General features: G+C 46.5%; 1 protein-coding gene and 1 long non-coding RNA gene across 2 annotated transcripts in view; both read left to right on the forward strand.

Annotated features, from left to right (window-relative positions):
* The window catches only part of LOC133347227 (uncharacterized), a 344284-nt gene that overhangs the window by 264096 nt on the left and 62684 nt on the right, over window positions 1-17504 (forward strand). The window lies entirely within an intron of this gene.
* LRRC9 (leucine rich repeat containing 9) overlaps window positions 1-17504 on the forward strand; it is a 58266-nt gene that overhangs the window by 37225 nt on the left and 3537 nt on the right. The window contains 15 exon segments of the mRNA XM_061559314.1: window positions 181-372; window positions 926-1051; window positions 1229-1369; window positions 2920-3097; window positions 5166-5353; window positions 5355-5387; window positions 6659-6781; window positions 7889-8019; window positions 9051-9159; window positions 10126-10265; window positions 10754-10890; window positions 12921-13138; window positions 15173-15241; window positions 16446-16571; window positions 17035-17263. Of these exon segments, the coding sequence (XP_061415298.1) occupies window positions 181-372; window positions 926-1051; window positions 1229-1369; window positions 2920-3097; window positions 5166-5353; window positions 5355-5387; window positions 6659-6781; window positions 7889-8019; window positions 9051-9159; window positions 10126-10265; window positions 10754-10890; window positions 12921-13138; window positions 15173-15241; window positions 16446-16571; window positions 17035-17263 (2140 nt within the window).

The raw sequence follows: 17504 nt of genomic DNA on the forward strand, positions 1-17504 counted from the left end.
AAATAGCATTGCAATGCTATTTAATGCTTAGGAAAATTATAGGTGCATCGATTGAATTATTTATATTTTTCCATAGCGGTGCATTTAGATGTGATGCCCTGCCTTCGCAAATGTTATTGTAAACGATTCTTTGCTCGTTTGCCCCACCGTGGTGCTGCGGCCGCGACGCGTCGATTGCAGCCGAGCCTGGAGTACCTGGACGTGAGCCACAACCAGCTGGGGACGTTGGAGGGGATGAAGGGCCTGAGCCGGCTGTGCTACCTGGACATCAGCTGGAACCGTCTGAGCTGCGTGCGGGACGCGGCGGGTTCCCTGCGACGCCACGCTTGCGCGCTTGTCACCCTCGATACACGTCACAACCCCTGGCTCAAGGTCTGCACGCTGCATGCACACATGTCGTGCTCCGGCACAAGCCTTTGAGACAAATCAATATCATCTACGAGATGGTCCAGTGGCTCAGAGGGCTCGTGGAGCTCATGTCAGTCTAATTAGGTCACGCTGCTGAGACCCCAAGTTCTGAATCGTATTTTTACAGCTGTCCTTCATCGGTCTTATCCCAGTAACGAATGACTGCAGTTAACTTGGACATATTCCAGTGTGGAGGACTACTACGATGGTCATCAATGATGACGGAGTGCCAGCAAAGGGAGGTAACGCGCCTCAGAGCACGTCCACCGATGAGATGGAGCGATTAAATCGGCTCATGTGCGATTGCCAGATTGATTGCTATACTAGTTTGGGGAGACCTTCATCCAACAGTGGAATGATCATGGCTTTTGATGATATTGCTATTATTTAACTACTATCCTCCAAAACGCAAGTTGCGTGTTTAAACCATTGCCGGTTACAGCAATTTAGCACGTTTCCATTTCTCCCCTGAAGCTGAACTGTTGCCTTTGTCCTCCTGTATTTTCACCTCACCCAGCTGGAATGCGCGAGGTTGCGTTTCGTGGGCCAGTTACGCTCACTGGCCTCGCTTGATGGCGTGCCCATCACGGAGGAGGAGGTGGCCGCTGCACTGCGCCAGGCCGCCAGCTCGCACATCTCCCAGGTGCATGTGACGCGGCCCTGTGGGATGCGGTGCACTCCCATGGTCTGCCAGCTGCAGCAGTTTGGAGTCCCGCACTCACGCAATGTGAATATAAAAACGTTGCTTCGATCGACATTGGCAGTGGGCAAGTTGTGCCGTCAGCTTTGACGTTGCCCTCTGGGCTCCCCGTGGAAGCAGGCCCTGCTGCTGGCGCACGCTTGCACGGAGGCGGCGCGGCCTCGCTGTCTGAGCCTGCTGCCGACGGCGCAGCTGCTGGAGGGCCGGCGGATGGGCCGGGTGGAGCGCACGGGAGACCTGCAGCCCACGTGGTACTCGCAGGTATCGACGCTACCGCAGTGGAGCCACCTCGCACACACACACACACGAGGGCGCCACGGTGGTGGGATGTTAACTACCTCGCCTGGTATACAGGAGGCCGTGGTGTTCGATCCTGACCCTGATGCCTGCATATTTGGAGTTTGCGTGTCTCACTCCCCATGGTCATGTGCATTTTTATCCGGGTCCTCCGGTTTTTCCCTCCACATTTAGAAACATGTGTTTAGAGTATTTGGCTGCTGTACATTTCACATGATAAGCCATTTCGTTGAGCTGTTATTTACGGACCATGTCGCTTCTGAAAAAGAACTATATAGCTCAGTGGGCCTTACCTGGTGAAATAAAACATATTTTGGTTTTATTGCTTCGGAGAAATGGGTTCACTTAGAAATTTGTGAAACTCCCAAACTCCCTGGTCTGTAAGTGGATTTGTGGACGGGTATGTCTGACCTTTGAGTATTATCCTTTCATAGGCGTGGGCTTTGCTCTGGGTACTCTTAAAAAATATCTTGACATCCCAAAGCAGGTCCCTCCTGAACCTTCCTGGATAAATTAATGACAGGTTCTGAATAGCATGATATCTCCACTGGAGTAAGTTACCCATATTCAATCAGGAATCAGATGGTTAGAAATTCTAAATCAAACGATCACAGCCAATGATGCCACCACATCTCACTGTCCCTTTCTTCCGTATGTCAAATCCCGCAACTGTTGCAGTCAGTATCGAACATCCAAAATCTGTATTTACAGTATCTCAACATCGTGCTTTACATTTTCTTCTTGGTGTCTATTCTGTGGCAGTTGCATCTCACTAGCAACTCTCATTAAAAGACAGGGAATATGTGTTTCTATAGGCCAAGAGTGTCCAACATATGGCACCCAGGCCACATGCATCCAGCAAGGATATTAAGTTTAACCCACTGATATAGGGTTACTTCTCTGGGACCCGAGGGAAAATATACACTTTTGTGTACTTAAGGACACATGTGCGGCCATTGATTGGTATTGACGTGTTGTGGCTGACAGCCTCGGTTAGGTCAGTCAGTACTCCACCCTACACTCATAACCTACACTCACAGCATTTGGGCCTACTTACAGTACTGTCACATCAAGCCACCTCATGCCCCAGCAAGTTGTGAGTTTCACAGCACACTATGAAATCTACATGATCCACCATTTTTATTGAGATATCATCTCAGAGGGAATTCAGAAAGCGAGATCATTTCTGACATCTACTCTGGGAGAGATCTTAGAGAGCCGTGTAGGCACAACGCATCACTTTACAATTCAGATTAATAGCATCTAAATGTGACCACATCTCCAAGCACTGTACAGAGACAGAGGGCACATTCATTTTACAGAGCGAGGCAGTCAGTCATTAGCAGAGGAAAAAGGAAGGTCTTTAGTCTGGCTTTGAAAAGGGGTCGATATCTAACAGCATAAGGTGGGGGGAAGGGAGTTCCAAAGTGTGAGAGGAGGGGTTTGTTGACACGTAAAAATTGACAAATTGACTGACAGGGGGCCCACCAAAATACTGCAATGTGTTGTGAAAGGTGACGTCGCTGTGCCTGGATGGACTGGGCCTAACGCGCCTGACTGGGCTGGAGCGGATGGAGAGTCTGCGTTGGGCGTCGTTCTGCCACAACGAGCTGTGCCGCCTCGACGGCCTCGAGGGCTGCCTGCAGCTCGCCGAGCTCAGCATGGACCACAACCGCCTGAGCACCCTCCACGGTGCGCTCGCTCCGGACCCAAGGGGCAAACACTGCACAGCCTGACGGCCAAATCCAATGCACGCTTTCGCAGATAAGACTAATTGGCAAATCTGATCCATATTTATAAGGTGAAATTCACATTTATACATTCAGATTAGTCCCTGGTGGCCAGCACTGCTGTAATGTAGGAGATTAAGCACTGCTTGTTAAAGTAGAAAATTCCGTGCTCTCTTCCCTGGTAGGAACACAACATTTTGTAGCTCGCATTACACGTGTGATATATATAATATATAAATTTTGTTATTTAATTGGGGTGAAGAAGTAGTGGATCACGTGCTAATTTATCAACCCGGTGACATGAACTAAATTTTTGGCCACTGTGAACGTTCGTTGGTGACGAATATCTGAATCTGTCCGAGGCACTTGCCTTCAAACCCGCACTGACCAGCGTAGCGAAGTACCTTAAAACGACCTCCATTGCAAACGTGGCATGGGGAGGCCTTAATCCAGCAGTGGATTAAAAAACCTTTTATTAAGATTGCATGTATTTATACAATGTGTGTATATTTCAAACGCCACGGTGGCAAGATGTTAAATACCTCGCCTGGTATGCAGGAGGCCGTGGGTTCAATCTGGACCCTGACGCCTGTATATTTGGGGTTTGCCTGTCTCTCTCCGTGGTCGTGTGGATTTTCTCCGGTTCCTCCGGTTTTCCCCTCCACATTAAGAAACAGGTGTTTAGAGTATTTGGCTCCTAAAAATTTCAACATGATAAGCCACTTCATTTGTAGCCAGGTCACTTCTGAAAAAGTGATATGTAGCTCAGTGCGCCTTACCTGGTAAAATATAAATAGTAAAACAAAAATTATTAATCTATATTTTGTAGACAATAGAATTTTTATGAAAAAAAAACCCACTTGAGAATCAAACACAGGCAATTACAATTCAACTGGTGACATCTAATCCCTACACTACAGTAGCGCTGGCCGCAGGGGATACATTTAATGTACCTAAGGGATCTGCTAAGCCAATCAGCTAATGAAGACATGGCCTGACCTTGATTACGGTAGTTACATTACAAACCATGCACAAATCCGGTATGATATTCTTGATACTGGCATTCACAAGCCAGTATCAAGAGTCACGAGTATTCATACTCAACCTTACAAATCCCCAAAGTAACTTAATCTGACCCAGTGAGCCTCAGTGACACCGAATGCTAAGAATCCTCAAGGTGCTTAGTCTGACACTTGCATGTACAAATGTATATATATATTATACATATGTGTGTATATTATTATAGGGAGCGCTAGTGCAGCAGTTAGCGCTCGGTGCTACGAACCCGGCGACTCGAGTTTTATTCCCGCTCACGGCCTGCCAACACCGCTCACAATTATTCTGAACCTGGTCCTGGGCCTCCTCCCCTAGGTCGACTCAGCCTCAAATGAGCACCTGGTGCTGATGTGTAATATCGCCACTAGGGAGACAAAGGTGGCCGGGCGTGGTGCTGGCCATCATAAGTGCTCGCTAACATCACTTGCCCCAACAGTCTGTTGATCTTTGTTCTTTATAAAAGTGTAATGTACATGCCTTATTTTCTGATGACTTGTATACTAATTTCCATATATAATCTAAATATGAAACGATAAGATAAATGCAAGATATTAAAATGTTAAGGATGTCATGATACCAAACGGGCTGTAAGGTCAAAATGTTCCACGGAAATGGTAACACGATTATCTCATTATTATTACTTTGGAATCGTTTTGACTTTTAAACTTGAAATTATTGTAGTATGAAGTCATATGCTAAGCATGAGAAATATGATTACACTGAAGGTTAAGTATCGTGTGATTGGCGGTACCTTTGATAATTATTGGATTAGAGTTTACTCAATTGTGGAAAAAAAAAAACCCATGGCATTTGTCTCCCCCTACTGTGAAACTCCTGCAAAGGTCATGCGACTCGGTGAGGCTTTTCTGGATAAATTATTGTTAATAAATTATTGCAAAAGTTGCGTGTTACAGTACTCCACAAACACTGCAACCCAGCGTGCCGTGTCTGAGCTGCGTCATGCTCATGCGCAGGACTGCACCACATGACCAAGCTGGTGACGCTGAGCATCGACTGCAATGAGCTGGTGGGGCTGGAGGACGCAGGGTTGGAGGGCATGCCTCGACTGGCACGACTCTCTGCTGCCTCCAACCGCCTGGCATCGCTGGCTGGCCTGCAGCGCTGCTCCTCACTCGCGGAGCTGTACGTCGCCAGCAACCAGTCTGGCCAGCAGCCGAGACGTATACCGCATTAAGGTGGGGGGGGGGGTGCAGTGCTGTTGTGCTGCTGCCAGACTTCCCACTCTCTGCCACGAACGAGAATGCAGCTCTCCCGATATCTAGATCCCATCACTGGCTCCACGTCCAATTAGAGAGCAGCTACAAGACTGCCTGCACTGTCCTTAATATCCTCATCAATCCTGACCATCTGCCTCACGCGCTCACGTCATCTTGTCATCTAGAGATGGCGGAACAGCAAGTGGATGTTCTTGCCCCAGGTTCTATTGTACAGATATTTTTACGGATAATTTTTCTGGTTAATCTGGTTTCCTCCCACGTTAAAAAGAGTTGCAAGATCCCAATTGTCAGACCCTCCTCGAAAATAATCTTAAAAATTAGTTGTAGCAACAGCAGCAACCCAATCGTGTAGTTTCTGGTTTGTATGACTCTTGACAGTAAACAAACGTATGCCACAAAGAATTACAGTCAAAGCTACAAGTTGTGTTTTTCTTTCAGTGACAGTATATAAAATGCTATTAATATATTTGATTGCTTGCGTTGCAATTGAAACGCCGTGAGAATTTTTTATTTTGTTATTTTTATTATTTTATTATTTCCCTTCTACGTGACTTTACCGAAAGAAACAAGAATATGAATCTCTGCAGTCACGAAAGCTTTAAATCGAAAAAATATTTGATCTGTTTCATCTGTGGTTGTATATGATTAATGAAGCAGTAACTTTATTCCAAGAAGCAAAAGTGATTTTGGGTTGTAATTCAGAGAGTGTCTCTGCGGTGCCCGAGTGTGAGGAGCCATGTGTGCCGTCTGCTGCACTGACGTTTTGGAACAATTTTGTTTCCTTCCTGAACAATGTAAATCCTCCTTAACGAATTATAATGAAGCAGAAGATAATTGCTGGATACAACCTGAATTTGCAAATGTGCTTTGTAACTCTCACCCTTACCCATGTATTAATAGTTGAATTTTATTGAGGGGTTGTGTGTTGTCTTGGTGTGGTCTGGGACTGTTTTTTTCTGTTGTTTTGCGGTCTTGCCCAAGATTGGGAATTTATATACTTATGCAATTTTACTTATATACTTTATCTATTAATTTACTTATTTGTAGTGATTTACTTACCTTTCCTATACTTTGCACTAATATCGTTTTTTTCTATTGTTGTTGCTGTAACTCTATGATCCACTCCCACTGGACATGTGTGAAAAAGTGCTTCATATCTCATCGGATTTCTCGAGGATTAATACAAATTCTGATTCTGCGTCATTGCGTTTTGTGCACGTGCGGCACAGGGCCTCACGAGCCTCGTCATCCTGGACCTGCACGGCAACCCCCTGGCCAGCACCATGGAGCAGTACCGCCTCTTTGTTATCTTCCACCTGCCGGCACTTAAGGCGTTGGATGGCAATGCTGTGGTGGGTACGCTGGTGGTGGGCGGGTGGCATGGCGGGTTGGTGGGTGAGTGGTGTGTGTTGGTGGGTAAATAGAGTGACAAAGCAACGCGTGCACAGATTTTCATTCTCCACAATGACACGAATGGTGATATTGCGTTATGTACGATGTAGTTTTACAAAGTACGTGCAGAGATTTCTATTCTCCACAGTGACACGAATGGTGATATTGCGTTATGTACGATGTAGTTTTACATTGAGCTAGGATCCACATCAGCGTTGGTTTAAGCAAGCCTGATAGCTGATGAGACACTGAATGTCACCAGTCCAGAGTTTTGCTTGTCTTAAACCAATGCTGCTGAAAAACATAATCCCAGATGGTTGTGTGTCCAATGGGATTTTATCCGGTTAATTTATTATTTTGAGAGAGGCATCCTAAGGGATAGGCCGAATTATTGCTTAAACACACTCTGACATGTGCATGCTTTCATTTTTTGCCAGTGACACTACGTTTCCTTCATCTTGATTTGAAGCTTTCGTGACTGCAGGAATCCATAGTCTTTGTTTCTTTCGGTAAAGTCACAATATTTGGGATAGGAATATTTTTTTTATGTAATTGTATTTTTGTTGCTTACAAATACTGCTTCAAAAGGCTTTCAAGAAATGTATTAAGCAGTCAGCAGCACGGGAGCACATACACATTTCATTTTTATAAACGCTTTATAATCAGTGAAAAGAACCATGCTCAGCTAATGTTGGTTGGGCCCCTGAAAGTGTCAGCCTCATCAGTAAAGGTTACAGACCAAGGAGATATATAAAATATTAAAGTGTTAATTTATACAATTAATTCATGATCCTTTCCCCACACTAACGACTTAAACAGAGACCCTACGACATAATCTCGACCATTAGTTTAGGACCACTCAATTATCATTTGAGCATGGAGACATTGAATTTAGCTTTGGCTGATTTATTGCACAAGCTCACAACTGGACTCACTTAATCCAATGGATGAAAAACAAGGTAGCACATCAGTTGCTGGATTCATTCTCAGATGGAAGGGTAATAAAAACCCAGATCTGTGTATCTTTAACTGGGGATCTTGTCTGACCCTCGTGTTGCCTGCTACAGGAAGTGGCGGAGTGTGACTCCGCGCGGGACACATTTGGAGGGCGGTTAACTTCTGATCTGGTGGCCGAGAGATTGGGTCATGCTGACTTTATCAGACTGCAAGAACTGAGCCTGCCCGCCCTCAACCTCAGGTCAGTATGAGTTGTGCATGGGAGTGTGTAAGCATGCACGTTTATACACATGTATGTGGTCATGAGCAGTGCTGGTGAATTAGTTATAACACTGTGCTATAATCCTGGTGACCTGGGATACAATTTCTGCCCTTCATGCTCAACATCATTGGCACATGGTATCTGAACCCATGTGTTTCGTCTGCTAAATCAGCCTCAAATGAGTCCCTGGTGCAGTTTTAAAAACAAACACTGGGGAGAAAATGTGGCCAGGCATGTTTCTGGGTATTCTACCACCTTGTGTGCTATGTTGACCTCAATAGGTGCTCACCAACATCGCTTGTCCATTGCGGTAGGTAAGGATAATTCGAGGATCTTTGCCATTGTCGGGAAACTTTTTTTCCTTGGTCAGTGGCTTGCCACGTTGTTAGTGCAGTGTTTCCCTCTTCTATGTGGTGTTCTACAGTTGTTCTAAGTTCCTCCCACATGCAAAGTACTTGAGGTAATCGACCTAATATCTAGGCACCCAAAAGTGTTGCGAGATCTATTGTATATTTTTTGGATAGTTAAATCCCATTCTAATTATAATACACAAATACATCTCCAAGGTTTAATTCACTTTTGTGAAAATATAATTTATAGTGCTATCACCAGAAAAAGGGCACGGTTTAACCGATGAAGTTTTCGTATTTTCACGTCCATGCAGGTGGTCTGACGAAAAAATGTGTGCACTGCACCATTGCCAATAATGACTCCCATGGGTTAAATTATTCATCGCACTTCTGCGAACACATTTGCCACATAAATGGAAAGGAGGAGAGCTCTGCAGTAAAACAAAGCGTCGGACATTGCTCATTGCTGACGCTGACCCTTTAATCGATGGTGGCAATCCCACATTTTGTTTGCAAGCCGATACTTGCAAACCATGCCACATTCACTCTGCCATCCACGTTCCCACAACCGGCATGCTGACGTGTTGCCGCACATGCATGTGCAGTTGTGTTGCGAGTTCTGTAGCTTCTGCTAATTCGTGTGCCATTTTGTCCATGCAGGACTGTGGACCTGCTTCCTCCCAATCTCTTCGTGAACCTGCGCAATGTGAACTTGGAGCAGAACAACCTGTCCTCCTTCAGCGGACTCATACACCTGTCCAACGTGCAGGTAGCCCGAGATGTCGCCACCTGCTGGTGCATTTTGTTCCTGCACGCTCGCAGCACGTTCACATGCCCTCCTTGACCGGGGGTGGCTCATGCTGATGTTGGGGCAATGACGAATCAAGTCCTTGTGCCGTGCATCATGACAGAACATCTCTGGCAGCTGCCTTCTCTCGTAATCTCCCATCCTTAATCTCTGTGTGATGGGAGATGGCTTCATGTTCTCCGCTAGTTTTAATGTCTAAAACAGCCTTCCTATTACTCATCACGGTCATTTGTTGAATAAAGTACAGCCGAATAACGTATCTTTCCACGTCACTAAATATGGCTTATTGATTTTCATTTATACTCCATCAGCACTTCCTGTGTAATATACAACATGTCCGGTGTATGAATGTTTTAAACTTCTCATTATTAACCCTGTTGTGACTGCACCATCTTAAACATACATTTGTATGGTTCATTGATATGTAGAGCAACGCTATATAGCACTGTCTTTGCGAGGCTGGCACATGTAGTACTGTGTATGATATATATGAAAACCTACAAAATCAATTTTGCATGTCACATATTGGTTACATTGTCATGAGGCAATATTCATACAGTAACTCATGTGTACAATTACACATTGTTCTGGATAAAAAAATTCAAGTGTCATTCTGCTCAGATAATGCGGTGGTACTCATTTCCATTCGTGAGATAACAGTGATAATTCCAAGTTCCCATGACAAGGGCCAGTCTATCCAAATGATGACCATTGATGACTTCCTCTAAAGTGTTACTCCATTGCCCTTGAAGGGATCATGACTGAGTGGAGCCCCTAGAGGGATGTGTATTCTCACCCTTTCGATTTTGCATCAGTCTCTGTAAACACGGTGCTACCTGGCAATGCATCCTGCCCATCCCTCCTGGTCCAGTGTCCCTCGCCTTGAGGGCCCAGCCATGCGCTCATTGCACTGCGCGCCGCTTGCAGGTGCTGAACCTGAACTACAATCAGATCGAATCGGTGGTGCCGCGTGCCCGCCCTCCCGCCACGCTCACCGGGCGCCAGCAGCTCTACCAGAAGGTGGCCTCCAGCGGATATGGCCCGCAGAACGTCGCCAAGGCCACCAGGTGCAGCAGCAGGCCCAGTTCACTCAGGTGTACATGAACAGAATATGCAGCCGGTTAGGATGTTTTAAATTCACACTTCGAGGAGAGGAAAATGCGGATAAATACTGGACACACAGCTCTACATAAAGGTGTTTTGGAGTAACCTTCAGGTAGGGATGGCTTAAATAAATAATAAATCTGTTGTGTGCAATATCCACTTTTCTGCAGTGTAAATTAATCACACACACAGAAGTTTTAATCGAACTACAGACAGTTTAAAATAATGCACACATAGGTGGTCTAAATGAACCTCACACACAAGCAGTTTGAATTAACTCAGGAAGTAGGTTGCTTTAAAGAATACCCGAGAAGGGTAAAACCGCACACAGCTATGGTTTAAACAAACCTCACTTGGATGGTGGCCTAAGGAGACCCGTGGCAGAGGTAATCGAATTGAATACCGAGAATACATGCAGGCTGGCGCAGCATGCATTCCATGCTGTGTGCAGGGACGCGTTGGCGTGCGAGAGCCTAGTGCCCGTCATGGAGCGGCTGGAGGTGCTGCACCTCGCCTACAACCGCATCTCCAGCCTCGCTCTGCTGCAGCTGGGCCGGCTCACTGGGCTGCGCACCCTCTACCTGCAGGGTGCGTCACGCTCGCAACCAGCTCACGATCGCGAGCGCTGAGCCCACACGCCCACACGGCAACAACACACAACGCAGTGCTGTAGCAAGGGCGGTGCGGGTGGGACAGCTGCCCCGGGCACCTCTCCCGCACTGCCCAAATGGGCAGCCGAATTCTAAAGCAGATAGTGGAGAAGTAGTGGTCGGGAGGCATGGATGGGTGAGTGCGAAGATAGCACCTGTCTCGGGCGCCAATATCAAAATGTCAAGCGATGGCTCTGCAGCAATGAGCTTGTGGCAGAGCAGGTGCACTTTGAAGCCAGTTAGAATGGCCAGAGCTCACTGGAAGGAGGTCACTGGCTAGGTTAGCATGGGAAATGGGTTAACACATTTAAATAAAAGCACAGCTGTACACACACACAACCGTATTTATGTTTTGGTACTTATTAATTCATTGTTTTTTAAGGAATAAGCATTTCTAGTCTAATATACTCATAGGCAAAACCTGCAACCACGTTTGAAATTATTCTGCAAGAAAAACTATCTACGGTAACTAAACATCACTCGTATTATTTCTGTATATATGACATCATTAAAACAATATTTTTGTGGGATGTTTTAACATTGATACAATTCAAAGAAAACTCATTTTGACGAACTACCCCACGTCTCCTCGATTTATGGTTTGAAAAGGTGCACCTTGCCTTAAACAGTTACTTTGATCTTCGCATGCATGGGTCATTAAGGATATGGGCCATAGGTGAGATCTCATTGCCAGGCTATCCTGTAACGATAGTTTCATAGAAATGGCAATAGGAGCCCAGAGCCAACCGCGGTGTTTGCTGTGTTTTAAACGACCACTGCACCCATCGGTTCATGCATCTGCATGCCGACAGCACTGATGCCCCATGGAAACGGAACACCGTGTACAGCACAGAGTGTCGCAGCACAATCAGAGGGTGCGCTTGGTCACGTTGAAACGCGCACGAACGCAGGCTCATTAATTATGCAAGGTACAGTGTGCCCCAGCAGAATCGTTCCCAATGCCGCCTCGGGGTGACCACTGCTCGATGTGCACCCTGTGCGCCTGCCATTGCTTGTATGAGCATAACAATTCACTCCGGTGTCATCCGAGTTGATGTTTTAAAGGCACTCGCTTTGTGACACCATCAAGTGCAATTGTCTTTAGAGGGAAGGGCAAATGTGCACATGTTTAAATCGATTAGCTCATGTTTCACTAGTCATTGCTTTTTTCTTTGTGGTATCTGTAGTACTTAGAAGATTTTGGGTGTTCGTTGGCACTCATCTGCATTTTCAGTCATGAGCTAATGGTGAATATTCGACATTACTGTGAGACGGACCAGGCTCTCCACAGGGCAACGAGACTTTTTGACCAAGCGGCTCAATATTACCAAATGTAGCCAATCTCTAGAGCGATTATGTTAATGTATCCTCTTTGGACTTGGTAAGACTACTATTGACTTAAAGCTTTTGTGACTGCAGGAATTCATATTCTTTGGGTCTTTCGGTAAAGTCACGTAGATAGATAAAAAAATTTAACTACGACGTTTCAATTGAAACGTCGTAGTTTTTATTTTAATTTATCATTTTTTGAACTTATCTACGTGACTTTATCAAAAGACCCAAAGAATAAGACTACTATTGTATATTTAAGTAGGTGTACCACCTTTCGGTGTTTGGCCACTATAAAGATTTACACATCGATGAATATGAGGAATACCACGGCATGACAGGGTAAACACACGTGGAGTGGCATTCAGGTGGCATCAAAAATTCAGCCATCGAAGGGAAGACTTAAGCCAGCTGGTGGGATTCTGTAAGAGCAGACCTTGACGACGGGGTGTTAACGGTGCAACATCTGCAAGATTTGGCAAAAGGAATGCCGCAATGGCGAGATCAATGGCACGGCCATTATGACTGCTTGACCTTGTTTCATGGCTTGAATCATTTACTGCCTATTTGCATGCCAACGTTTTCTGGCCATAGACATCCTTCCCTTGAATCCAACCCCGTGTGTCCCCTGTCGTGCAGGCAACGAGATCAGCCGCGTGGAGGGCCTGGAGGGCGCCGCGGCACTGCGCGAGCTTGTGCTGGATGCCAACCGCGTACGGTCCCTCGGGGAGAGCTCGTTCCTTGGGCAGGGCTCCTTGGTGGAGCTCCATCTCAGGGACAACCGGCTCCGGCAGCTGTCCAACCTCCATCCACTCTGCCGCTTGCAGCGCCTGTACTTGGACAACAACAAACTGCAGGTGGGGCAGCCCACGCACGCAGGCAACTAGCGTTTAGCGCATAGTTCATCATCATCATCTTTGTTATTATCGTCGTCACCGTCACTATCGTCATCATCAACGCAGACCTACTTGTGTTGCCGTGCCTGTATTCGTCTCGCCATGTGACTCGGGCTTTCTTGTCTACCTGTTGCATACAACACGTTGCCTCTTCTCTCGTATCCTGTGTGCTGCACTCTGCAGCTCATCACCCGCCATGCCAAATTGATTACAGTTTATAGATCGTTATCGTTTAATTCGAAAGTCAATAACTTGCCACTCTCAGTTTTACATTGCAAGATGATTAGGTATAGAACATGAAATGAATTCTCATTATCACTCTGATACACTGATTCATATTGAATAAATGTGATGTATAGTAGTTATCTTGGCGATATAATAATTATTTCAGTGGGGCCCTGCATTGGAATGTGTGGCATATTCATATTTAAGGGACTGTTTAGCATTTGCAAATAAGGAGAAAACCCATACACATAAAGAGCAGCAACTTATTTATATTCATTATTTCTTTCACATGCGATTTTGTGAACTTTAATTGTGTAGAATCAGCTATTCGTTACTGTATGGATTAGTTGGGAGCAATCAGGTTAAGTTTAGAAACTTGGCTGTAATGCTGCATACAATCGCTTACTATTGTGAACCACATCACAGCGTCTTCATTGTCTTCTGAAATTCCTTGCAGAAATTACCAGGCAGCTGTAGTGATAATCGACCCAATGGCTCCACATGTTCTAGTGGCAAGCACACAGACCACTAGGCTATTCAGCTGTCCCAAACATTCGAGCAAGCTGACCTCAACGCATATACACATTATATGTAGGGAGAGAATGTTACAAATGTGGCATTTGCCACATGTTAATGAAAGATGGATATCATCCAAACAGGCCATAAGTTGACGGCACTCTCGGCAGCAGAATGTGGGTCAGATGAGTGCTTGAAAGCCAACTAGTGGCAGCAGCTGTGCCACATCATGGCTGTGTATGGAAAGGGGTCATTAAGCCTCGGGAACCTCACACACAGCATCACACTTCTAATGCAGCAGGTGGAGTGCATCTTCCCCAGCTCCCCATAACCATAACACGCTGGGGGTGGGGGGGGGGGACTTGCATGTAATCCAGCACCCAGGAGGCAGGTTGGAGAATTGTGCTATGATGCCTCCAATCTGTTGGTTTGCAACGTGGCCAGAAATAGCAGCACAGCAAATGGATGCCTGACCCATACATGTGGATTTATGAGCACTATTTACTTTTAGTGTGTGGGGTTTTGCTGCGTACTGTACTCTGGTTTCCTTCCACAAATTAAAAGACACATTGAGGAATTGGTTAAATATCCCAGTGCAGGACTTTGCTGAAACAGTCTTCAATGCATTGAAGGTCAACAGATTATTATGGTTGTAATCCAATGCTCATGGTCAAGGATTAATAATGGCCAATACGTTTAATGCCAAAACACCTAACCATTGCTTCCTTCCTTCTGCCAGATCTTACAGGTGTTGTGTATTTCACACCCGGCTGCAACTTCTGTTCTCACAGGAACCCATCCTGTGGCCTTAGGTCTTCCCGTTGGCCACCAACCTCTGGGTGCCACTGCAGTGTTTGTCTCAGTAACCTGCCATGGTGCTGTGGATGGTAGCTGCAAGCACTCAATGAGTATCAGACACTTCTTTCCCAGTGTCTGCAGATAAAATTGGCACAACAGTACTTGTTGGCATTACATTAGTTAACTTTAAAAGCCACATACTTAAGAGCACTTGAAGTGCCAAGTGGCTCAGCAGTAGAGTGAGCGGCTCCCATTCGGAAGGTTGCACTTTAAAATCCTGGTTGGGTGTTTGGCTCAACGCATCATTCCTCCAGGGTGGATTAGTCAAATGAGCACTGCCTTCTTTGAGCGTGAAATAATATTTGACTGTTTTGGCCTGAAATGCACCTGAGCTTGCCCATGTGTCTTGACAGAGTGCTGAGTTGCTCGATGTGTGTGTGTCTTTTTGCCTTGCAGGACATGTCTGAGCTGGAGAAGCTGAACCAGCTCCCGAGCCTCACTGAGATTACTCTCACTGGAAACCCAGTTAATGCCTCTTCCACTCATTAGGCAACAATGTTAAACAAGAAACGCACCCACCCCATGCAATTAAAGGGATTGCAGTAATTAAGATGAGCAGCTGCAAGTCGAATTATGTTGAGGTTTTTTTTTTATTCAACAGTTTACATTTGTCATTTTCACGGAGAAGAGAAAAATAATGTCAATTCCACATTTCTATGGAAGTGGCCAGTGAAGCCATGGTGCGCAGTGGTTTGCGCACTAGATTATAAACCTGGCAAGCCGAGTTCAATACCTGGCCACAGCCAACATCAGTGGTGATACCTGAACTAGTTCTAGCCCTGTGCCCCTACCTCTTCACCAACCTACACTGATTGGTGTGGTGAAGTATGGTTAAACAAGCCCCATGACTGACATGGTGTGGCGAGGCTTTCATTCCGTGGGGGATTGACAAATGGAAGCAGATTATTATAAATTGCAGGGATCAGTCTGGCCCTCTATTAGACCACGAATTTGGACTTGAACTCACAACCTGTGGACTGTGAGTCTCGTGCTCTCGCCACAGCGCTGCCTGCCTGGCTGTATGTGTTGTAAGAGACAAGTGGGATGAGATGTTCTTGATGATTCATAGGATGCCAAAAATAAATTAAAGTCTATGATATTTGCATATTCCCAGTGTCCAGAATGACAATGACATGTTTTGAGTTCCCTTTGATGTTGAAAACATAACTCAAGCTATTTTTATAGTCAATTTGGCAACGCTGTATATGAAAGCATTTTAATTTGCTCTGAGTGTTTATCGAAACATCCAGTCTGTCATTGCCATCTCCATTCGTACCACATCCTCCCCCCCTAATCTCCACACGCCCATTCATGCTCCACAGACCTTGTATAGCATAAGCAATACATGCATCATTTATTTTAGTAGAAAAAAAGTCAGTGATTTCCTGCTCAAATGAGGCCGTGCTCATCTGCAGTTTACAGGGCCTCACCAGAGGTGGAAATTTCACATTCCTATGGGAAGGGCAAGTCTATCCATAGTACCACCGTTGACTTTCCAACAAAGTGGTACTTATTTTATCGACGATGGAGGGATGAAGGGCTCATTCAACCCCAAACCAGAATTTGAACTCGCAACCTTTCAATTGCAAGCTGCTCGCTCCACCAGGGAGCCAACTGATCCGTGATCGCGTGTCTCTGTCGCGCCGTGCGTGTATCGCGTGCGCTGCAGCTTGCGCGCCGCTGCCTCCACCGCCCGGTGCTGGTGCTGCAGACCCCGCGCCTGCTGCTCGTCGACGGGCTGCCCGTGAGCCAGGAGGAGCGCGTGCGTGCCGAGATGCAGCTGCTCGAGACACAGGCGAGTCCGCCCGCCCTCGCGAGACACAGGTCACGGGAGCAAGCGCGCTCTACTATTTCGTGTCATTGGAGCCGGCACGATTCACTGATTGAGTCGATGAGTCGACGTAAAATTGTCATCTCTACATTACTCGGGCCCTTTTAAATATGACTGTCCTCTCCACATCCTACCTCCTGAAAGCGGGAAACCCCGAACAAGCCTCGCGAAGCGTGACGCGGCTAATGATGCCGATGACGTCACCGAGCCCAGCACCATCGCCCCTTGTCCAGCGGAAGGTCACGGGCAGAGCTCCCTTCAGATACCACTTGCCACCCTTGTTAGCCATGGCCGGGAATCAAACTTAGGTGCGTTAACCACTGTGGCCAACTCCACCCCTTAGACACTGTGTAAATACTCAACGCATTGCGCTGTGGTTACAACTGCAGTGGTAATTCTGTTTGGCTGTGGCGATGTGTGCACACAGACCCCGGCAATGGAGGTGGTACAGCCGGGGCTGGCTCCGCTGTTCGGCCGCACAGCGCCTCTCTGGGTCACCAGCATCACGGCCACGGCAGCTGGAGGGGTCACTGGAGTGTGGCCCCTGGGGCTGGGGCCCACGATGCATGGGGTCCTACCACAGGCGTTCCGAGGAGGGGCAGGGTCTTTCCCACTTCACACGTTCGACGACCCCGTGCTGCCCGAGCCCACGCGCTGTACGTTTGCGTCGCCAGAAGTGGGTGCTGTTGGGCAGTGCGCAGCGCTGTCCTTCCTATGCGCTGCTTTGTAACAGCTAAACTATAAACTAAGCTATCTGTTAAGGCCCACTGAGCTATACAGGAATACCTTGCCAACCGCGGATTTGCTAATTGCGGTTTCATGTATACATGGTTTATGATTTGTATATAAATTTACCAACCGCGGCCTGGAAATTTGAGTATCCACGGGTAAGCATCC

The sequence above is a fragment of the Lethenteron reissneri genome, chromosome 25, assembly GCF_015708825.2.
Source record: "Lethenteron reissneri isolate LAM-NWPU_2019-01 chromosome 25, ASM1570882v1, whole genome shotgun sequence".
NCBI classification, from domain to species: Eukaryota; Metazoa; Chordata; class Hyperoartia; order Petromyzontiformes; family Petromyzontidae; genus Lethenteron; species Lethenteron reissneri.